The sequence below is a fragment of the Takifugu flavidus genome, chromosome 18 (genome assembly GCF_003711565.1).
Source record: "Takifugu flavidus isolate HTHZ2018 chromosome 18, ASM371156v2, whole genome shotgun sequence".
In the NCBI taxonomy this organism is placed as follows: domain Eukaryota; kingdom Metazoa; phylum Chordata; class Actinopteri; order Tetraodontiformes; family Tetraodontidae; genus Takifugu; species Takifugu flavidus.
In genome coordinates this window covers 642416-666586 of record NC_079537.1, presented here as the reverse complement: position 1 = coordinate 666586, position 24171 = coordinate 642416, and the positions used below count along the sequence as shown (strand labels likewise).

General features: G+C 38.4%; 1 protein-coding gene across 1 annotated transcript; it reads left to right on the top strand.

Moving 5' to 3' along the window:
• Positions 1-8236: 8236 nt before the first annotated feature.
• Positions 8237-23399, top strand: ppl (periplakin). Its single transcript, XM_057014641.1, has 22 exons — positions 8237-8505; positions 11387-11495; positions 12827-12981; positions 13424-13544; positions 13774-13899; positions 14090-14131; positions 14674-14835; positions 14932-15039; positions 15889-15984; positions 16070-16192; positions 16274-16420; positions 17025-17176; positions 17244-17344; positions 17612-17769; positions 17857-18035; positions 18130-18268; positions 18918-19111; positions 19255-19405; positions 19515-19598; positions 19855-19971; positions 20138-20230; positions 20317-23399. The coding sequence occupies exons 1-22, from the start codon at positions 8465-8467 to the stop codon at positions 22984-22986; spliced, it is 5268 nt and encodes a 1755-aa protein (XP_056870621.1). The 5' UTR covers positions 8237-8464; the 3' UTR covers positions 22987-23399.
• The last annotated feature ends 772 nt before the right edge of the window (positions 23400-24171 follow it).

The following is a 24171-nucleotide window of genomic DNA, read 5'->3' as shown; positions in this document are numbered from 1 at the left end:
CGTGACACATTCAAGTCAACACCCGATATACACCCTCTGAGAGATGACCTTGGCTGTAAGTTCCTGAGCACATCATAACCACAACTGCTTGGTCTTGACATGGTCATCTTTTCTAATTACATCAAGCAGGTCATCAAAGTAGAGCGTAGCTGACAAGGCAGAAGAGCACAAGCACAATAGGTACCAGGAGCTGTCAGAGCAGTGCAGAGGTGGGAAACACCCACTATCCACGTTCCACATGGAAGCAGTCAATTACAGGAAGGTCACTTTAAGTTTCGACAAAACTGGCCCAGTCTAAGGAGAAGGAACTCATAAAAAATGCTACAGAGAGAGTCACCAGGTGGTTCTGGATACAGAAGGAAGCTCCATGGTCAACATACTAGAGGGATACAAGCTCAGCCCTGAGCAGACCAGACCTGCTCGCAGTGATGCTCAAGAGGCCAAAAACATCTGATGGCAGGATCTCTTGGTGATGATGCATCCCAGCACATCTACATTATGTAATTTAAAGAGGAACAATCACAAGACTCAAAGTGTATTTTCCTTGTTTCTTAGTTGTATTGCAAGTGGTACCGCTTAGCCATCTTCTCTGCCATTCTATAGTGGCCTGTGTGGTCCACAAACCAATATATCCCCTTCTTGAAAAATATAATATCTTTTCAAATTCTTAATGCACGAGGAGGTTAAATAGACAACATTAGAATTGTAACGTTCATCATCTTTTATTGTCAGTGAACTGTTGCTGTAATGGACATTTCTGTGGATGGCTGAAGCTTTTTGAGATTTAGTACTGCAGTAAAACACTGAAAATAATTCGTTATTCTTTACATACATTTAAAAAATAATTCTCCTGAAAGTTTTTCTTCAGTAAAGCAAAGGAGTGTTTTTTGCCTCATATATTTTAGTACCAGTATAGTATAGTATAGTATAGTATAGTATAGTATAGTATAGTATAGTATAGTAGTATAGTATAGTATAGTATAGTATAGTAAATCCTGATCACACTGCAATAAAAGCTTGGATTTTACTTTATTTCTTTTTCTTAAACTCACTCACACAGCATGTGACTGCTAACCAGTCAACCATTTTGCCAACCCTATAGTCTACAGCAAGCAGATCTTAAAATCACAGTGGAATGTGTTCTGACGGTATGTTCTCTGGAGTTGATTCATTTCAATGACTCCACCTTTGTCAAATTACGGACTGCTTTTAATCTTGTGAAATGTTGGCTCATTGAACCTAGACATGTTTTAAATGAGACCGAAGCTAAACTGAGATTTTTGTCCACTGGTAGAAAATCTAACCTCGAACTGCTTTTGTTTTTACTGAAATTAACAATCTAGATGTCAAACTAAATAAGTTGCCAGCTTTTCTTAAGAGCCACACCAGCGAGCTGAAAAAGAATAATACAGGTTGGTGATATATGGATGTGCAGCGCCCTCTTTTGGATAACCTTAAAGCAGTAGAAAGCAATAGGAACTCGACAACCCTAGTCTAGGAGGATAAAGGAAACTCTCTTAACACCCATTTATTAAAAATATATATATAGAAAAGGTAAAAGGAAAGAAAAAAGTAAAGTATGTAAACAAGTATAGCGAACACTGAGAAAATTTTAAAAAGAACAATTAGGTGTAGGGAGCTGCTACTGCTGGCTGTTGCCTGGGACAGCGCCATTTTACTTTTAATGAAACAACAGCTCAAAAATTCTACTAGAAGTCTATAAAATACTGGTTAAAAGTAGTTTGTTACTCACAAAAGTAAGTGTGTGTAGGAAGTGGGAAAATTGCAGCATGGTATGATAAAATGAATATCAGTTAGAATAAATGTACAGACACTCTAGCTAATCTGACTTTGGTTGTGCATCAGCCACAGTGTGACTCAACAATGTTCATCCTCGCCTCTCTAAATGTTAGGTCTCTTGGGATAATCACTTAAAATTCATTGAGAAAAATTAGATTTTATGTTTTCAACAGAAACTTGGTAAACTGACAACCATATTGCAACAGTAAAGCCACTCAGTATACCAATGCAGACAGTTGTCATATAGGAACTTCAACTCTTTTAAACATGTGACCTTTAAGTGAACTTTTCCTGTTGTGCAATATTAGTAATGATCAACAGCCCTCCACACATAATAAGGGACACATTTTAGACTGCAAGGTCAACAGACTTCTGAGCTTATGGTGTGTGATGTTGCTCTTTCCAATTCTGACTGTGTTTCATTTAATGTCTGCACCTCAGCTGAATGCTAAAAGACAGAAAATGTCATACTGATGAAAACATTTGCACACCCTTCACTCATTCATCCACGCACCAGCTATAACTTCAGCTTCTGTGAATGACCTTTTAGATCATTTCAGCTCTAAAGCAATAAACATCATTGATGCCACAGCCCGTCAGTGACAAAGTTGTCTGTGGTAGGAGAAAAAGAGGAATGTTACTTTGGTTCAGTGGTTCAGTATGAGACTGCAGACAGTCCCAAGGCAAGAGGGGAAAAACTAAAATCCATGTTCATTATGACATCTATAGAGAGAAACACAATGTCTATAAATTCAAACTAAAAAGGCACAATTTTACTTTGAGATTATCATCAAACACAGCGACATGCACACATTGTGTTTGCTGTCGTGGTCAGGCTGACTAGTGCAATGATTTTGCATTCTATTTAACCCAGAAAAATAAAAATCAGACAACAGGACAATAACTCCGGTGCCTCCACACACACAAAAAAAATTGGCTAACTTGTACACTTTCTACTTCTAGATTCTACAACTCAAAAAGACATATTCCGATATATTAGGCCTACTACCTGCAACCTTGTCACAATACTCACAACCTTTTTAAAACTCTGTTTAACCATATAGCACCATATAAACCTTTTCAAAAGAGCACGACTATAGTGATTATAGATCCATATCAAACCTACCTTTTTTAAGTAAGATAATTGAAAAGGCAATTTTTATTCAACTTTATGGGACAAAAAAAAATCACTTTAATGTTTTTCAGTCTGGATTTAGGTCAAACCACAGCGCCAAGGCTGGACTTATTATAGCAGAGAATGATATTTATGTGACTCATTTAGAGATTCAGTCTTGGTGTTAGTGGCTCTTCTGTCTGCATTTGATACAGGTGATTCTAACATACTGCTGGACTTGAAAAATTGATGGGAATTTCTGGCAGTACATTAAACTGGTTGAAATCTTACTTGCATAACATGGGGCCACTGTGTGTCAATTCGCAATTAAGAATCTGAGCATATGAAAATCACCTGGCTTAGGGCTAGGGGTTATGGTTATGGTTATGGTTATGGTTATGGTTAGGGTTAGGGTTAGGGCTAGGGGTTATGGTTATGGTTATGGTTATGGTTATGGTTATGGTTATGGTTATGGTTATGGTTATGGTTATGGTTAGGGTTAGGGTTATGGTTAGGGTTAGGGTTAGGGTTAGGGTTAGGGTTGTTGCATTTGTTGTCAGCAGGCTGGATTATTGTAAGTGTGTTAGCAGGTCTTAATAAAAAAAAGACGGGTGCAGCTCATCCAGAATGCCACAGCCAGCAACACAAAAAGGGTGGAACTTATTACACCTTTGCTTAAATCACTGCAATGGCTACCTGTGTGTCAAAGAATAGACTTCAAAATCTCACTATTTGTCCATAAAGCAATGAAAGATCTCGGGCCTAAATACATTAATATTAACTATGAAACATCCACACCCCTCAGCTGAGGGTTGGTCATGGCTCCCAGAGTCACAAACTAAAAAGGGGAAGCAGTAAAGTGAACAAACTTCCTGAATGCCTGACTGCTCTCGCACTCAATTCGCTTAAATGAAGCCTTAAACTTTATTCACACAAGCCTTCCAATAGATTTAATATTATGTCATTTTATACATTTTTAAAATTTGAATTCAAACCTCATTTGGCCATTCCTTCATACTAGGTAATAATGTGCATGTTATCATTTTGTTGTGAGTGGTTGCAGCTCTGGTTGTGAATAGAAGAGGTGTATCCTCTGGGATTACCATGTTTATTTTAAAGTATAGGACACTCCTGTCATTCAGACGCTCAAACACACACCCTTTATCTGCTGCACAACTGCTGAAACAATTTTGCAGTCAGAAAAACTGCCTACTATCGACATTTCACACACTTTCCTACAATGTTCCTAAATTGGCACCAGTAAAGTAAATTACAAGAAAGTTTATTTAGAAGAAACTTTCTATAGTTAGTTGCCAGAACGCGTTCAGCGCACTGCCATGGCACCCTTGAGCAAGGTACTGAACCCCCAAATGCTCACATAGGGCCCTCCGATGAGCATATGTAGTCACATCCAAGGGAGTCTTTTTTGCTGTTTTAATTTTCCTGTTTTTGTCCTTGTGTACATTGGGACTACATGGGCATTTCATCCTTTTACAAGAACCGGATGCGTGTATTCCTTCACCATCACACATTCTCCTAGAAATTAATAGAAAACACTGAACGCAATTTAAAATCATTAATAATCATTTGTCCCTCTTAGCAGGATACCCCTTCCATACCATCATGCTCTTACCACCTGCTTGCTGCACTCATCAGAAAAAAGAAAGCAGGTCAGTTCAAAAAGCTTAGACAAATAATTACATTATTTTTGCACTGTATTAAATTTTCCACCTTTTTTGAGATCTACTCACTATAAATTCTCTCACACATTTTGTCACCTCAGACCTAGCCACTATTAGGCAACACCCTAAGCAACAATGCAACTAAGGCTGCTTGTGTCATACCTGCCATACCTGTAGAGCACTCATCTTTCTCAGGTAATAGTGCTGTGGTGACAGCAAGACACACCTTAAGTCTATCAAGGTTACACCTCCATGGGGAATGTGGACTATGGTCTTTGCATGCGCATGAATGCGTTGCTCTGTTTCCTCCACAGCATACCTCACATTCATCTATGTAGTTTCACTACAACTTTTTCGCTACAACCTGTTAATGTGGGAGTTTTCACCCTCCTGTGGTTAATGAAGACAACTTACAAACTAACATATGAATGTGAGGAAAAAAATCTGGTCAATCAATAACTTTAAGACTTTAAACATATAAAAATGTCATTGTCTTGTTTGTTGCAGGGCAGATTAATATACAACCTTAAAATCTACCTGTAGGTTTAGAAGTTGGAAGAGATGGAGCTAATAGAACCATCTGGAAGAATTCGAAAGATGTGTGAAGTCTTCCATCACAGTTAATTGTCTGTGTTTGTGTGTAATGGTTGTTTGTTTGTTTTTGTTTAGCTCACTGTTGAATCAGCATTCATTTAGGAAGTATGAAAACTGAAATCTTCAGTTCAGTCTGGCAACACATCACAGGAGAGAAAAGTGAATTGATAAAAAAGAGAGGTTAACAGCACACATACAGCATAACACAACACTAGTGTCAATATTGTTGACTTGTGGAGTAAAGAAAACAAGACAGTATCAGCCAACTGTAGACACTTTAGGATCAGTCACCTATAACCACTTGAATAACCTTCAGTCAGAGCGAGATTATTGTAGTATGTGTAACACTGTAGTAGTAATTGGAAAGAGGTTATGCCCAAAGCAATACAGCCACCAAAGGAAAGGTATTCACTAGAATTTCAAGTAGACCATATAAAATAGGAGGGGGGAAAATCATAGTTTTTTCATCAACACTGTTTTCTTCTTTGGTTTCTTTTACTCCCTGTTACCCGTTACCAAATATGAATGGTGTAGTAAAAAGAGGCCCAGAGAAAATGCAAACTTTGCCTAGGTGAGGCATTATTAGAACATTATTTGTGTCCAATCGCCTGAAATGTAGTGTGACAATAAAGTTGTATTTTATAGAATGAAATTTGGATACAGTACAGTACAACATAGTCTTTGAACTTGTCCTGTAATTTTCTACTCCCTTATTAACATCCTACGTTACTTCTTTTGGGTGATTCATGTTCACACTCACCTGAGAATGCTGCTGTACCAGCTCAACTGCGTAGCCGGGGCAGTCTGTAGACTACACCCTCCTGCTGCTTTCTCTTTTATCACAGACCACTTCAGTCACATAAACACTACCTAAAGAGCTGCATTTCAGCTTTAATGTGGAGATAGAGTTGTGTGTCAGATCCTGTAATCACTTTCTGTTTAACATGCTTGTAAGAGTCCGTTAGTTGAAAAGAGTTACATGGTGTTGGCTGTATGGAGAGAATCAACAAACAACTGTAAGAATATTATGACATAAAAGATGTTCATGTTTCGCATGAATACATGCTAAAATGCTTTCAAATGCATTTTACAACTTAGAATGTATAAGAGATAATGCGTTGTCTCTGTTGCAGGTGTGTGTGTGCATTTATCCTCACGGAGTATAAAGGCCCAGTTTAACCTGTCTGGTCTTTGTATTACTTAAAAAAAAATAAGCCAAACAAAGATAAATAAGTATCATTAATTTGTCATTAAAATTATAGTGTAAAAATTATTTAGATCACATATCAGTATAATATGTATATAATATTTTATCAGTATAAAATGAGAATGATAATATATATGAATAGAATAATATAGAAGCTGAAATGATGTGATTATATACCGGTACTACCCAACAACAGGAAAAAAGCATCTAAGCTTTTGGGTTAGGTTAGGTATTTGGACTAGGATATTTCAATTTACTTAAAGGTATAATTAGAATTAATAAGTAATACTTAAAACAATATTAGTACAAAAAACATGGGGATTTCAACCACACAGATCACTAGTCTCTAATGCCCAAACTATACTAGCATGTGGGCTTTCCAAGAACACACTGGATCACCATCACAACCTGCAAATGAGCATGCAAGGCCTCCTCCCAACCCCACTTGGGTTTCTCAGACCAGTGGTTCATTCAGTTTTCTTTTTCTAATCATTTTCAATTCAGTAATTCCCTTCAGGACTGTCAGAACATCAGGAATTTCTCTGTTCCGAAGCTTACGAAGGACATTGAGTCATTTTTTTCCCTTCCCTCTGCTGAAATGAAGCGGTGTCATTCAACATGACCTCTGAGGAATGAAAGGAAAGGTTGTTATCACTTGGAAAAAAGAACTGAACAACGAGCCAAAAGTGTGGTCCCAGACAATGCTCTGTGTGTTTCCATGTCCTTGTCCAGTTTAGGAAATGACTAGTCACGTGGTTTTTCCACTGAAGCTCAGCAAAAAAAAAAGGCCTTCATATAAAGAAAAGGACGAGTGTTTTCAAGCTCAATTTATTGCCAAGTAAAACGGCAGCATGCTGTTATTGTCAGTCGGGGAGGATTGTGTATAAAATAGTCATCATTTTTCTGAGACATGACTTTTTATATTTTACGATATTTTAAAAAAGCATCACCGCTGGAGATTATTTTAAAATGAATCTACGGTACTTTTAATATCAAAAGTGTTACAGAATGTGAAAGGGATACTTGTTGGTATGGGACTAACTGTTTTTATTTTAGCTGTTTCTGGACATCAGACCCTTTAAAAAATATGCAAAACTCTTACTGGCGTGCCTAGAGATGACAAGATAGTTACTGACAAAATTAAAGTTAAGATGTGGTGTAGCCTATGTATGTATTTTTATGAACAGACCTGTCTATCATAATATATACAGGAACACTTAATGAACCTCAGCAGAGTACTGAGAGTTGCATAATTATGAAAAGGACACATTTAATTTTACATTTTGGATCTTCACTTTTCTCCTCAGTTTTTAATCCACGCCCCCACCACCTGTATGGCTTTTGAACTACTTTACCTGTTGGGGTGGAGGAAGACAGAGACAGAGAGAGACAGAAAAAGACGGTAGTAGGACGCTGACGAGCCTGACTGGTTTATCCCGTCTGCTTACTGCCACACCCCAGATATCATCTTTAACTAACCAACCAACGGACGCGCGCGCGCACACACACACACACACGGGCAAAATCTGCATCTGAAAAAAGAAAAAAATCATATAAAATCAATCATATTATTAACTGTACCATAGTCATATTCGTTCGCAACATCTTTTTATCCAGATGATAACAGCGACTGCATATATTCAGCATTTACTTTATGTGGAATAGGTACAGAAAAACAGAAATGATCAAATGAAAACTTTCTTTGGAACTGTTCACATTTTGAATGAATATTGCCTTGTAGTTCATTTACTATTACTATAAACGGAAAACCTTCGAGCAACGCTTGCAGCAAACGCCCCGGAAGACTCTGAAGGCGAATTTGATCACGTGACCTACGCCTATTACGTCATCCGCCCCGCTGGTCGACAGGTACGCAGACGGGTGTGTAAACTTAATACAGACTGTTCTCGGCTATGAGAGCAGTGTCTTTGACAGATCTCCCACAGACACACATACACACACATATTACACGCGTGCGAGCAGAGGACGCGCTCACACAGCCGGAGAGCAACAGCCGTGTCTGGAATACTTTAGCTGGTCGGAAGCACTGACAGGTGACCTGTCACCATGTTTAGGAAAAAGAAGTCTATCACGACGCCCAACACCAGGTGAGTCAACTTCTCAAAGCTACCTTATCTATAATGTCAAAACACTAGTTTCACTGTTGAAAAAGCACGCAATTTAAATATCTTTTGGATTGTGTCATCCCATTACTTCATTTCCAAATGTCTTTATTCTGGCATTTGTGAACGCAGAAGAGATATGCAAAATATGCACAGCACCAGTTATTTTGTGATCATGACTCTCCTTGCTTGCATGCAAAACCACTATTAACCATAATTTGACATAAAAAGAGTAGAGCGCATTAAAAATAATATATTGTGCAAAAATGACGACAAAACAGTACTTTTACTTGCACGAGACAAAGCTTCAAGGAATTTGTGGTATAAATAAAAAAAGAAACTACAGAAAAATGTTATTAATCTGACACAATGCGTGCTTTAACCGTGGGTGTGGCTGGTGCTGAGGAAAAATTGCACTAACTGGTTTTAAAACGTCGCCTCGCCGACTTTCATGGACAATGTTTGAGGAATTGCGTTCAGCCTCACCCATTGTGTTTGTGCATTGCACGGAGCCCTTTCCTTATCCCTCTCGGTGTTTCCACATGTTTTTTTAAGCAAGGACTGACATCAGTGCTTTTCCAAAGTGGACATGTTAAAGCGAGATTAGAAAGTGGCTTATGAAAGCATTATCCTAACTTTGCTCAATTTCATTCAAGCAAATGATCTACCTTCAAACAGCAGGATGAGTATCTTAACCATAGCAATGAAACAGCCATTCACCCCAGTTTTTAATATAAATGACTGATTTTGAAGCCTGTTGATTACACATTGAGAGATAGACAGCCTGGATGTCAGGGAAAGATACCAGCCAACAGATGGAATCTTAAAAATGCAGCTACACCCTCATCGTTCATTGTGCTGCTTGTACTCTGCTTTAAGACATATTATTTTGTGTAAATATACTAATTAGATGGTACATTTACAAAAACTGTCTGACACATCAGGTAGGGTCACTATTGCAGGCCAATAGAATTCTCTTTCACATCCAATCCACCATAAACCACTCCTGAATTGCACTTTAACTGTATGATATTTCACACTGAATAGTCAACTGAATAGTCGAAAAAAGTATTTTGGGTGGAAGATGAAAGAAAATCCTCTCAGAAAAGTCAGTCAGTCAATCAATCAATCAATCAATACTGTGATTAGTCAATAAATAGTCTGACATATCTGTTGTTTTGAGTTAAATTGTTACAAAAATTAAAGAGAACATACTGTAGATATATGCACAAATATACTTTAGTACCGAAAACATCAAATGTCAGAAGGTGCAGCTGTCAGAACTGCATGAAGCAGCTTCTCCTTCAGCCATGGTCTCATATTGTTCAAAAGTATCAGAAGCATATGTTTGGAGAGCACACCCTACATGACTTAGTGCTCATGAATTCTGGGTCTAATTTGACCTTCTCCCTTTGGAGTAATCTGAAATCTATTTTATAAACTAGCAACAAAACCCCACCTAAAACGTTGCAGCAGAAACTGCAGGCCACTTTGACAGCACTTGCAGAGTACAGCATACACGCTAGAGCCAAACAAGTGTACGGTATGTTCACATGCTTAGATCTTATAGTTAATGTGGAGTTAGAAGTTTCAAACTATGTAAGATGAGGCCAATTCTATTGACAAACACATGTTTTTGGTTTCTGCTTTTTGACCGCTGTTCTTTTAGTCTTTGTAGCAGCAAAACAAATACATGCATGTTTTGTAGGCTGCTTACACAAGAACCAGTTGTCTTCAAATATTTCTGGGAAAAAAGTAGTGTGTTTGTTTTATTCGTGAATTTTGAAACCACAGAAACACCTCTGGGGCAAGTCAGGCTCTGCAGTAAAGGGCTAGTATGAACTTGATCTGACAATTTTTCATTTTAAACCAGTGCTGCATCTAAATTGAATGCAGGTGTCCACTGTGTGATCATCGAGTGTTATATAACTTGTGTTGATATGGAGAGTAGGTGTAGATAGGCTTGTGTGTGTGTGTGAGGAAATGGAGGACAGCCTTTTTTGACATCTGCGCTCAGTGTACACACAAACAGATATGCAAATTGGATTATGCAATTATAAAAATGAATGTCTGAAAGTCATTCGGTCCAATTAGTTCATTATCTATGGGTGAATTTGGAAGCAGTTTCTAGTGTTCAAGAGCCTTAAACATATGTTTAAGGTTTATGATTTCTTAGCCTACACAACGCTTTGTACATTCTGCCAAATTTAAATCAGGAAATTGTACCTCACTAGCTCCCTCTGGGGGCTGTGATGCTGAATAACTTTTGCGGAATACAACAACACTGGAATGCATTCACACTTTGCACAGCAGACACACTGTGAGTGATATATAACAGTCATTTCTGCTAGCCCTTTGGCACACATTACAGCGTCTTTACAACCTCGCTGATTAGAATAGGGGTGTCTCCATCTTGATAGTAAGCATAAACCAGTTAACCGAGTTCTACTCGCTAAATTCCAAGCTACTTTTATGTACATTATGTTGTTTCATGTTGAGCCTATGCAGTCTGGCACAGGTAAATAACTTCCTGTCTTTCCAGACATGTTAATTATACAATATAATGCATTATAGTAATAGCTATGGATAAAATAGTTCGATTATAACACCACTGTAAGATAGGGTGCAGTGATTTTATAAACAACAATATTATAACAACCCTGTATTGCATGCCAGGACAAAAACTCACTGGCTTTATTACACAGAAGCTGCAGTAAATCACTCAAACTGCAAAAGTATTGGAAAAAAGAGTGAATCTGTATTAATATTTAATGCTATGAAGGTGATGTTTTGACAAGGAGATTAAATCAACAGCCAAATGAAGCGAAAAGTGGAATTAACACATTCTATGTTGCCTTTGTTTTAGTTCTTCTGTAGGCCCGTCCTCGGAACTAAGTTTACTGATTGACAAGTTGCAGAAGAATGCTGACAAAGTCCAGAAGAACATCTATGACATTGAACAGAACCTCAACAAGGTACAGTATAACAAGACAGACTCTTTCTAAAAACTGTGATCTCCCTCTATACAAAATATCTATGACTTAAAAAAAAAATATCTCATGGCCTAAAGTTTTTAGAAGTTTAGGATTGTGAGATGAATAAAATAGTCTAGATGTGCTACAAATTCTGTCCATACAAGACCTGTAGTCAATCACAGAACAGACACCATCTATTTAGACTCATGGTCCTAATCTGTTACATTCAGTATTCATAGTTGCCTGCCTGTTTTAAATATAGCACTTTTGATTAAGTTTTCATTTCTGCCTCAAGTACTCTCTATGGTTTTCTGCAACTGTCACAAAAGTCAACTAGACACCAGACATTTTCTCAGCAAGCAAATGTGTGCTATGAAAAGGTTTATTTTGATGTAATTAACCTGTACATAATGTATGATCTAAGCTTTGTTTAAAGAATACAACACCAGACATTACAAAGCAGCATGTAGGAATTTTATCTGAACGAGAGTAACAGCTTGCTGATTGCTTACTGTAAGATTCATAAATGTCTGGTTATACACTGTTTAATTGTTGGTGCCTCTTTGTCTCAAGATTATATTATCAATCAATTAATCAATCATGGTGTCACACTTATCATATGCAGCCCCAGGACACTGCCGTAAAATCCCTTTCTCTATGTTACAACTCTAAATATAATGTGGTGGAGTTGTTCATTATAAGACTTGTTCTACACCAGGTCTGATGGTTTTCCTAATATAATAAATAAATTTACCCTAAGGAGGCGCCTAAGCCACCACAACTGCCTTATTTTGTTCTGAGTCTCCCCTGAATGACTGAGCTTGTCTCCTAGCTCTAAGCCGGGATATCACAGCCACCCTGCGGAGAAAACCTGTTTCAGCCACTTGTATCAATGACCCATTGCTCATGACCATCGGTGAGGGCAGGAACAAAGACTGAGGGGTAGATTGATGACCCCAGACAAGTGGCAAGGAAAAACTCCCCTTTAACAGGAAGAAACCTTGAGCAGGACCAGGCTCATGTAGGGGGACCCTCCTGCTGATGGCCGGCTGGGTAGAGAGAGAGGGAAGGGGGAGGACAGGTAGAGGAGAAAATAGGCAGAGATCAGGGAAATACATTAATAGAAGAAGCTGCTGGTATAAGAGTAGAGTGGGTCAGCAGGGTCGGAGGTCTGCAGTCCAGCATACAGCTACAAAGGCGGCTAGACCTGGTGATGGATATAGGGGGGGGGACTGAGAAACTATAAAGAAACAATATCATCAATGATCTACTCGGAGAGGAGGGAACTGCGCTTTTATTGATTTTGTACTGGTCTTTGTGCGTCTGTTTAGGATGTGAGTAAGATCAATGAGGGGAAGCAGCCACTGTATCAGGACGACACCAATAAGAGAATCATCAACTCACTGGAACTGCTCAACGGCCTTGACCAAGATGCCATTGATGCCAAGCGCCTCGAGCATCCACAGGCTGAGATGATCCAACAAGAGTGAGTAGCATATTGCATGTATGTATAACGACTGAGTATCATCACTATCATGTCCTTATACATACATGATCTTTTAATCCATTGCAGTATACTAAGATGCCATGAACAAAGCATAATTCATTCGAAAATAATGTACATGTTTTTAGAGCACTACTGACTAATGAATGAATAATGAATGCAATATTATACAAGTATTTCACAGTTTCTACATCATGCCACTATTAAAATCACTTCCCATGCAATTTTACTGGAAGTAAAGATAAAGACGTGCAAATGATCAACATTATTACTATTGCATTGATCTAGTATCCAGGAATGCTCAGTTCTTTCATGTCAATACAGCATAATCGATCTATCATCATCTACCACTTTATGCCACTGTTATCCAGCATTCCAGCATTCATATGCTGTCTCTTTTTGTATGTGTTTTGTGCTTGGTTAGCATGAAACAGCTGCGTGAACGAGTGATGAAGCTGAGGGAGGAATATGACCAGATCTACAACCTGACTCGCACTGAAGGAAAACCCAGCTTCAACTGGGGCAGCATGATAGATGAAAAACTGGTATGAAAGTCTGAAGCATTTTTGGTACCTGTGTGAATCTGCCATCGGTACTGATTATTGTAAATAAAATAGTTATGAGTCATGTCTGGTTTGAATTACAGAAAACAATCTTGGTATATTTTACAGATGAGCAATGTTGCCTTCACTCCAAAACTCTTGCTAGCTGTATCTAACACAGCAGGCCTAGAAGCATTTATTTATAAATGAACTGTTTTTTATTGTTTCCCAGGACAACCTGAACAACAAAGGATTTGGTCAGGACTTACCCAGTGTGGAAAATGAGGTGGAGGAGCACAACATCTTCCACAGTGAGGTGGAGGCTCTAGCTCCTCATGTCTCTTCCAGTGGAGACAAGGTACATTAAAACACTAAGACCTGAACAAAAATCCCTTAATTCTTTTGAGCATGAAGGTGAGCATTGCGAACCAATAATGCTCAAAACACAGAAACTATTTCTGAAATGCTGCTATTAAAATATATTTTAAAAATGGTCATTTTAACAGTGCAATATGGAACATGATTTTATTTTTCTATGCTTGTTTCAGGGAACCGACAGTGGTCTCCAGATGACGTACAACAAACTACTGGTAAAAACCCAAACATGTTTAAACCTCCACTGTGTAATTGTGTGCCTGTGTTTTGCTATGTGTTCTTATTTGTGCCATTCAAACAAACATCATGAAGGGTCTTTTCTCATGATTAACCTTGTTTTTTATCATTTTGGTCATTTTTGTTTCTTTTGATAGTTGTATACAGTTGTATACATATGCCTCTCGTTGAGCTGAAGGCCACACATTTATATTACTTATTCAAAATAAAATAACTCTATACTATTCCTTTGGTGCTGTGTAAGTGTTGCAGGCCACGATATTCAGGTTTTTCATCATTTAATTAGACTGTATAATCAGAAATCAAATGTTCACTTTTAATTTTGGCTGTAACCTGTGAATATAAAGTGGCAGGAAATGTGAGGGCAGATGCAGATAATTTCCTGCAGTAATGTATTACTTAAAATGCTAGTGTACATTATCCAGGTCCATATCTATATATATTGCCCTCTAAATGTGGAGGAAAGGTATTTTTTATTTACATCAGAACTTTTTACATTTTCGGTGTCTTTCTGGGTTAGGCCAATTCCACCGCACGTCAGCAAAACCTCATGACCCTGCGGGACTATATGCAGAACTGCACCAATGAGCTGTACTGGATGGACCAACAGGCAGAGGAGAGAATCAACTATGATTGGAGCGACACCAACCTGGACTATTCTGCCCGCCAGAAGCAGTATGAGGTAGCTTAAAAGATGGATACACAAAAAGCAAAACTCAAATCAGCATCAGTCTATCACAGTTTACCTGATCTGCTGCTCCCTGTGTCTCTCTGACAGAACTTTATTAGCAAATGTCTCGAGCCTAAGGAGGCAACCGTCACGAAACTGAATGATGATGGAGAGAAGCTGATTGCTGCTGAGCACCCAGGGAAAAATGTTATTGAGGTAAACCTTTGGCCACATTTTCTAGTGGGGCAACGGAGGAAGAACATGATGCAAAGATGTTCTTCTAGCAAATATATTGACTAAACCTAATGCTAACAAACATATTTAGCTGTATCTGTAACCATCCTTTTTAATGTTAAACATATTTACCTTTGACATCACTAAGCTTGAAAAAAAGCTCTGTTAAAATATATAACTTTTGTTTTCATCTATCTTTTTATTGCAAATTTTAAAATTGCAAATGTTTATTCTGACAAAAAAGCTATTTTTCTTATTTTGTATCTCCCCTAGAGAAGTGACTGCCAGTCATAAAACCTATTTGATCAGGGGAGATCGCCTCTTCTGCAAAAGATTCTAAATACCAGACAAATGCTTTAGCTAGAATATTAATATGACTATTTAAAAATGAGATGGGTCCATATGATCCATACTTTGTCCTGTTCTGTCCTTCCCCAGCTTCGGTATACCGGTGAGTGTTCTGAATGCCTCATTTAGAGTCTGTGTCAAGGTCCCAGTATATAATGAATCAAATTAAACAAACAAATTAAACATTTTCAGAATAACCGGTGTTCATTTTAAAAATGTTTTTATAGAATTCAGTAGTAGATCCATCGAGACATTATTTCTGTTTGTCAAAAGGGTAACCCTAGTCCTGCTTTATGAGTGGGATTGATAACAACATAATTCAGTTTTAAGTATCCGTATCATAATTGGGTGCTTCCCAGTGTAGTTTTGAGTATAAAGTTTTGAAGGTTTTTTGATTTCAAGTGGGTTTAAAGTAAATTCCCCAAAAGTATGTTTAGAAAAAAGTAAATATGTTTGTTTGTGTTTGTTGTTTTCATTTGACAGGCTCACATGGAGGCTGTCCACGCTGACTGGAAGGAATACCTGAACCTCCTCATCTGTGAGGAAAACCACCTGAAACACATGGAGGAGTATCATAAGGTGAGAAAAAGGCTTGTAATACACTGACAAAAACACACAATACCTGCAGTTTGGTAAAGCTCTTCATGTGTGAATGTCTGCTCAGTTTCACAAAGAAGCACGAGACACTCAGGACTTGCTGAAGCGTCTAGAAAAAGAGCTTGACCAGAAGTACAACCCAGAGTTCAAAGACATGTATCAGATGGAGGGTTTGATCATGGAGATAGATGTGAGTATTACTAGATCTAAAAGTATACATCAATTAATCTATTCAGGTTTACTGAATCCAATGGCTTATTTGTATGTTTAGGACCAAGCCAAGGCCATGGAGCACATTGACGAACGCATCAAGGCTCTTCAGAAGCGGAGTCTGCAGGTTTTACCTCTGCATTACCGCCGAGAAACCCCACCAAGGCTGCTGCCTGTGGAGGCTCTGTGTGAATATGACACAGATGAGGTATATCTTGTATTGTTAAATGTTAAGAATTCCCAAACAACTGTTGTTTCTGCGGTGTGTTGCTTATTTAAAATGAGAAAACCCAATAAAACTATTGAGAGTAAGACTAAACTGAAGATTATGGACTATGATTCTTGTTAGAGTCCTTGGAGAAAGTGATCTGATTTTGGCTGATTAGCAGGATCTTGGATGGGGCAGAATGCATTAAATACTGATGGGTTTTTATGTTTTATTCACAACTGGGCAGGACGTTTAAGGTTACGGGGTTACTGCGAGGTAATCGAATTTTTGGGATTTTGTTGATGTATTTTATGCTTTTTATTTTTGTTTTCCTTTTTTGATTTTATGGGCTTTATGTATTTTTTATTTAACTTTATTCTATGTATGTATTCTATGTTTTGTCACTGATTTTCCCTTTGCTTCAGTAATGGATATTTGAGACAAGTCAAAACCGCATTTAGCAATTACTAATTAAATGTCCAGATTTAATTCAAATGATGGAGCTTTTTATAACTCAATTTTCAAAAGGACCTTCATTTTGTTCTCAGAGAACTCCTTCAGATATTATATTGTATATGAGACCATACACTGTGCATATTTACAGGGGCAGATCGTGCGTGGGGAAAGGTACACTTTACTCCAAAATAATGGTACCAAATGGGACGTGAAGGATGCAGCAGGGCGTAAGCTGACTGCCCCAGCCGTCTGCTTCATGATTCCTCCTACTGACCCTGAGGCGGTGGCAATTACTGATAAGTGAGTATGGTATGCCAGCAACTATTCAAATGCAGCACTGAACATTAATTATATTGTGCACTTGCAGCTTGGCCAGCCAGCAAACTGGCATCAAAAAGAAGATGGGGAGCAGCAGGAATGTTCTGCTGAAACGTTTCGATGAGCTGAAAAAGAGTGGGATGGGAACAGGTAGAGTTGAGATCAAAAGTACCTTCAATCCGTGTGAAATCAGACAGAAGCCTTTTTTCATTGATTTGACCATTAGCAAGAAGTGTTTATAGTTCATTTGTTTCTGCAATGTCAAAGGCAAAATGTCCACTGAGGTAGATTTGAATATTTTATTGCTGCACTGAGCTTAAACAACTCAAAATGAGTGAAATGAGTGGTATTTACCATTAAAATGTCATTTAATTTAAATATGAGCTCATGATATTTTGCCTGAATTTCTGGTTTTAGACAAGGAGGAGCAGCAGTGCCGCCAAATGATGGCTGGTTTGGACAAGGTGGTCAGTGATCTGGATAAGCAGGAAAAAGCTATATATACTCGGGTCCGTCCACCTCTGGAGCAGACCAGGCCGGTTCAGGATAGCGCTGATCGCCTGCAGGATCTGAGGGTAATTATTTTTAATTCACAACTATGTTGGTTTTAAATGCCCCTTTACATGGCCTAACCATTCCCAAACGTATTGACTTCCACTTAGGACATTGCTACTGCTGTCAGTAAAATAGAACCAGAGAAGGCAACTAAAGTTAAAGAAGCAAAGGCTTTCTTGGTCTCAAACCCAAATTGTGCCAGTGCTCCTCAACTCCACAACAAGATGGATGAAGCCAACAAGAAGTACACCAAAGTTGAGCAGCTTCTTCAGGGCTCCCAAGAGAAGTATGTATAAAAGCAGATTTCAAGTTCTGACTCATTGTAATGAAAGACATGTTGACTTTTTTTATCAACTGCACACACTTTCACTTTCATTTAGACTCAAGAATTCCAACCAGCTGGAGACGTCTCTTCAAAATGGGAAAACTTTACTGTCAGGCTTTGAAAACAGACTGGCTAGAGAGGTGGTGGCTCCAGCAGATATCTCCTCCCTGGAGAAAACACAGCGGGAGCTTGGAGTAAGAACATGCCTTCATTCTTTAACATTGCTCATATTAGCTCATATTAGCACAGGTAGTTTGTTTCCTAAAAGTAAAAATAATGCTTGTCAGTGTCATCCTTGCTTGACTCATTCAATTATCTGGGGGATTGTAGTTTCCCTTTAAGTTACAAACATGCCACAAGGTGGTCTTCTCTTGACCAACTCCATGTGGGGCTAGGAACATTTAATGTGTGAGAATGTGTGTTCTCCTCATGACCAAAAAACCTAAAGCAGAACCAATAATAAGGTTGTAGGTAGAGTTGATGGCCAACCGCCATGCTATGGCCGTCTAACTATAATTTTAATTTGATCTGATTGAAAATTGAAATTGTACATTAAATTACAGTACTGTTTATGGATATGATGAAGACCGATAAATACATTACAACAAACTATTCCACTCTTGTTTACAAATGCTGATTATATTGTATAGAAATTCCAAATGTATACCACTTGAGGTGGAGGTGTAAGATAGCGGGAAATACATATTCTCATGTACAATCACCCCGAAATTGTTCCAAAATATATTTGACTATTGCAACACAATGCAAGTATTTCACACCTTTAAAAATTTCACTCGTGCCTTCCTAAAATAGTTACTGTGAATATCTACTTCCCATTTGCAGGATATGGCATCCGACCTGAGGTCCAAGAGGTCAACTATTGCTGAAACAGAGCAGAACCTGCGTTCAGCCAAGATCAGCTGTGACAGCATGGCCACCAAGTTCCAAGAGCACTGCCCTGATATTGAGAGGCAGGAAGCTGATGTCCAAAAGCTTAACAAGCGTGTCAACAATGTTCAGAAACAAGTAGACAGCAGGTGAGAAATTTGGGACCTGAACAGTTAAGGTTCATAAAATTTATCAGTAATCCTACTGAGCAACACACCACAAAAGAAGTGCAGATCTGCTGAAAACTCTTGATCTGTTTTGGGTTTGTTTGTTTTTTTGCTTTATTTTGCAGGTCTCAGAGCTTGCAAAGAGCCAAAATGGCTTATAAGAATTATCACAATGACTATGACAATCTGAACAACTGGTTGTCTCATGTCCCAAATTATGAACCACGTGAAACTGATGATGCGAGACAAGTGGAAACCAAACTGAGGAATCAGAGAGTAAGAATGAATCATACTTATCTAAACTGTATTCCTTGCATAGACATAAATACTATGTATCTATGTTTGTTGCTTCATAATGGAGCTTACAGTTTGCTTTTTTCTGCAGAACTTGCTGTCTGATATTTCGAAAAAGGAGGCTGACTTAAACAATATCTCAAAACATTCCCAGCTTTACCAGCATGCTATCAAAGTGAGCATTATTCAATGTGTATCACCACTAACAGTAATTTAAAGATATAAAATAAAATGTATCTGATATCTGAAACTCAGGATGGTCACAAAGGTTGGCCCTTTTTTATATCCACACATGTTTGTAAATGATTTATCAGGTCATTTTTATTTGCTTTAGCTGTTTGAATAGCAGGGAAGATTCAGTGGTTAAATATAAAACTCTGTTTACCTGTATCAACATGGCCATTTAATGCTTTGCTTATTACTCATGGTAGGACTATGAGAATGAAACTGAGAAGTTCAGAGCTTTCCTTGATCTTGAAGATGGAGTTCCAACTCAGACATACAAGAGAAGCAGGATGGAGTCACCAGCAATGACTGTTAAGGCAGAGGTGGGGCAAAATTCCAAAAAGGTTATGACTTTGGACAACTCAGTATAGCCATATCTTTCAAACTTTTCACTGATCTGTCTGTGTCTATATTGATTATTTTAATTCTTAAATAGAAATTAAGAGAAATTAAAGCTTCCTTCCTTTTTTCCTATGACAATATTCACAGGAAGCTGCAATTGGGGCAAAATTTACTGAAGTAAAGTCCATGAACAAGCAAAAGCTCCAGAATTTAGAGTATGCCCAGAGTGTCCTCAACCAGGTAATTATCTTATGGTTATTAAAATAATAAATGATTGATCTTACTTTCAAAAGATGATAATAACAAGAAGAATTGCCTCTTCACAGCAACCTGTGATCTCTATTCAGCAAACAAATGTTCAGTCAGTACAGTCTGCTCCACCAGGAGATGAGCCTTGGAGAATCAAGAAAAAGCTGGATGATGAGATCAGAAGGAGAGAGCAGTTGGAAAAAGAACTTGAGCTAATACAGACTGACATTTATGTCCTGGAGGGACAAAAGCCCCAGGACACAATTGTCAAGAGGGAGCTTATCAAAAAGGTGCCAGATCCTCAGTTAGATGAGGAAATCCACAAGGTCCAGCAGAAACTGTCAGAGGAGCGTCGTGCCACTCATGTTTTTGAGAATGATTTAGAGGTTCTAAAGTTGAGGCTGCATGGTCTTGAGACAGAGATTAAAGAAGGAGCACAGCAATACATTGTAAAGGAGGTTCTACGTATTGAAAAAGACCGCGACCAAGAAGAGGAGGTACGTAAGCTTAAGGAGGAACTGGAGGAGCTGAGAAGAATGAAGATGATAAAAGATAATGAGATAATTGAGATCCAGAGGCAGGTGACACTCCTGGCTGAGGAAAAGAACAAGGAACAGGAGGTAATTACTGAAGAAGAGGTAATAAAAGTTCAAAATGATCCCCAGCTTGAGGCAGAGTATCAAGTGCTCCTTAACAGAAAGACGACAGAAACAGAGAGCAGAAAGCAGCTGGAAGATGAACTCAGTTTTCTTCTGGATAAGCTCAAAAGATTGGAGAAAGATAAGGCATTAGCAGAAGAGAAAGTTTCCATCAAAGAGGTTGTTAAGGTTGAGAAGGATCTTAACTTTGAAAGAGAGGTTGACAGCCTAAGGAGACAATATGAAGATGAAAAGTCTAAACGAAGATCATCACAACGAGAAAAGGCTGACCTCCAGAGGAAAATAAGCAGTCTCGAGGTGGAGAAATCAAAAGTCATTACTCAAGAGAAGGTCCGCGAGATTGTCCGCCCAGACCCCAAGGCTGAAAATGAGGTTGCAAATCTCCGTCTTGAAGTGGTAGAGCACCAGAGACGCTGCAAAGATGCAGAACTGCATCTGAAATCTCTGGTAGATGAATTGACCATGCTTAAAAACAGAGGACCTCAAGTGGAGGTCAAAGAGATTATCAAAGAAGTCATCAAATACAAATCTGATCCAGAGACGGAAAGAGAACTAGAGAGACTTCGCAATGAAATTGTAGATAAAACCCACCAGACTGAGAAATTTGAAATGGAAATACGTCAACTTAATAATGAAATTCAAAGGTGGAAGGACACTAAACCCCAAGTTCAGACAAAAGAGGTTGTCAATGAAGTGTTGCAGTACAGAGAAGATCCAAAGACCAAAGAAGAAATTGAAACCTTGAAAAAGAAGCTTGGGGATGAACAGAAGAAACGCCTAGACCTCGAGCGGGAAAGGGCAGAGCAAGAAGAGAAAATCAGACTAAAGAAAATAGATCTTTCTCAGGTACGTGAGAGAATTGTTCAACAAGAAGTGGTCAAGATGGAGGAAGATCCTCTCCTCAGGTCTGAGTGTGACACCTTCTCACGTAACATCAGCAATGAACAGAAGCAGAAGGAGAACCTGAAAACAGAGATGTATCAACTGCAGAAACAAAAGAATGACATCGACCTGCAACTAGAAGAACTTGAACGGGAACGCAGGTCAAGGCGTGAAGCAGAAATGGACATCCAAAGACTTAAGGTCAGGCTTAATGAACTGGAGCTCCGAGACAAAGAAAATCGTGAAAAAGTTACTGTTAAACAGAAGGTAGTGTTGCAGCAGGATCCTCAACAGGAGAAAGAGCACTCCATTCTTAAACTACAACTTGAAGAAGAAAAGCACAAACGTAGCCTACTTGAGAAGGAGTGGAATGCACTCATTCAGCAGCAGCTCACATTGGAGAAAATGGAGGTCAAGGAAAGAGTTGTACGCACAGAGAAAGTCCAAGTTGAAAGAGATCCAGAGGCTGAGGTTGAAATTAACAACCTCAAGGTAACACTAGAAGACGAGAAAAGGAGAAGACGAGAACTTGAGCATGAATTGGCCATGCTTACTTCAAGGTTCTCCGATGTGGAGTTTTCTAGCATGAAGTCTAACAAAGATCTGGACCACATCCGTGAAGAAAGCAGCCGGATACAGCAAGAAAACCATAGGCTCCAAAATGACATACGCAGGCTTCGATCTGAGATTGACATTACAAGCAATGAGACTCGTATTATCACTGAGACAGAGCCGAAAGATGACGGAAAAAATCTGGAGTTCAGGCTTGATTCCTTGCATAGAGAGTTGGCAGACCTCAGAGGCATCACTATGCAGAAGGATGATGAAATTGAGAGACTTCAAAAGAACCTGAATGCTGTGAGAATGAAGAAGGAACAGAGAGAAAGCCATCTCAGTAGGTCCATTGTGGTCATTGACCCAGAGACAGGAAAAGAAATGCGGCCTGAAGAGGCCTACAAATTGGGGCTGATCGACTGGAAGATGTTTGTCAACCTACAGAGTCAGGAGTGTGACTGGGAAGAGATCACTGTTAAAAGCCCCAAGGGAGAGTCATCGATCCTTCATGACAGGAAATCAGGGAAAAAATTCTCTATCGATGATGCATTGCGTCTTGGATATATCACAAATCAGCAGCTCCAGCAATACTTAAACAAAGAAATCTCCATTCAGGAGTTTGGTGTCATGGTGTCTGGCAGGAATAAGTAAACTTGCTTGTGGAATATTTGAATTAACATTTTTTTTGTCTTTTTTGCTGACTAAAAATTCTCATATTTTGTCCAACATTAATCAGGTTTGACTTCAATAATGTGGTGATCTGGTATTATTTGTACCTTACCTTGATTTTTAAATGCACTATGTATTTATTTGCTTATGCATTTTCTGTACTGCAGGAATGTGTGGATACACTGCACATTTTGCAGCTACAACAATCAATATTTTATGCAGTTGAAGTTTGATTAGAAGAGCTTTAATTTCTAACACTTGGTAAATGGGGAAATATTGTTTTTCTGCAGTTGGAATTCTGAAGAGTACAAGTATTTACATTTATTTGTGGAACTGTCTGGGGCTTGTCAGATGTGCATTCTCTGAAAGATTTAATAAAATCAGACTTTAAGGAGTGTATGTATATGAAATTGTATCATTCCAAATATGCCTATATATCCATCCATCCATTCTCTACCGCTTATCCGGGGTCGGGTCGCGGGGGCAGCAGCCTAAGGAGAGAAGCCCAGACTTCCCTCTCCCCAGCTACTATGCCTATATAATTTAATGAATTATATCCATGATAAGGTTTAGGTTAAATCTTAATTTCAAGGTCTGCATATTGGTAGCAGTCATCCTCATACAGAACTCCTGTTTTCTTACTACTTACAGTAAATTACTGCATAGTAATGTGCTAATTTCATTAAATGCACTGATAATAAAGTATTCTGTCAGTGAAAGTTGGATCACAAGTAGTGGGTTATTATTTTTTTTAAATAATCTTCACATTATTTTAATTTTATCGATAAAAATGCATTTTTATAACATTTATGGTTGGTTTTGACAATACAGGTGTCATACCTAACCAAAACCCAAAAAAGGTCATCACTTTTCTCCTCTCCTGCACAGTGTACTTGCCAATAAAATCATCAAAATAAATAAGACCAGGATTTTTGGGAAGGGTCTGGAAGTTTGAGTTAAAACAATTACACATTGCATTCAATTTAATTTAGTATGCATGGTTAAAGTCCACGGGTGCCATAAAACCCAGATTTACCCAAAAGAACATTGTGGAAAGTGCAGAGAAGACAAAATCTGAATTGAAAATGTTGAATATAATTATTTGCAAAGTATCATAAAAGCTAATATAATTTTGTGAGGAAATTAACAAACAGTATATAAGCCTAC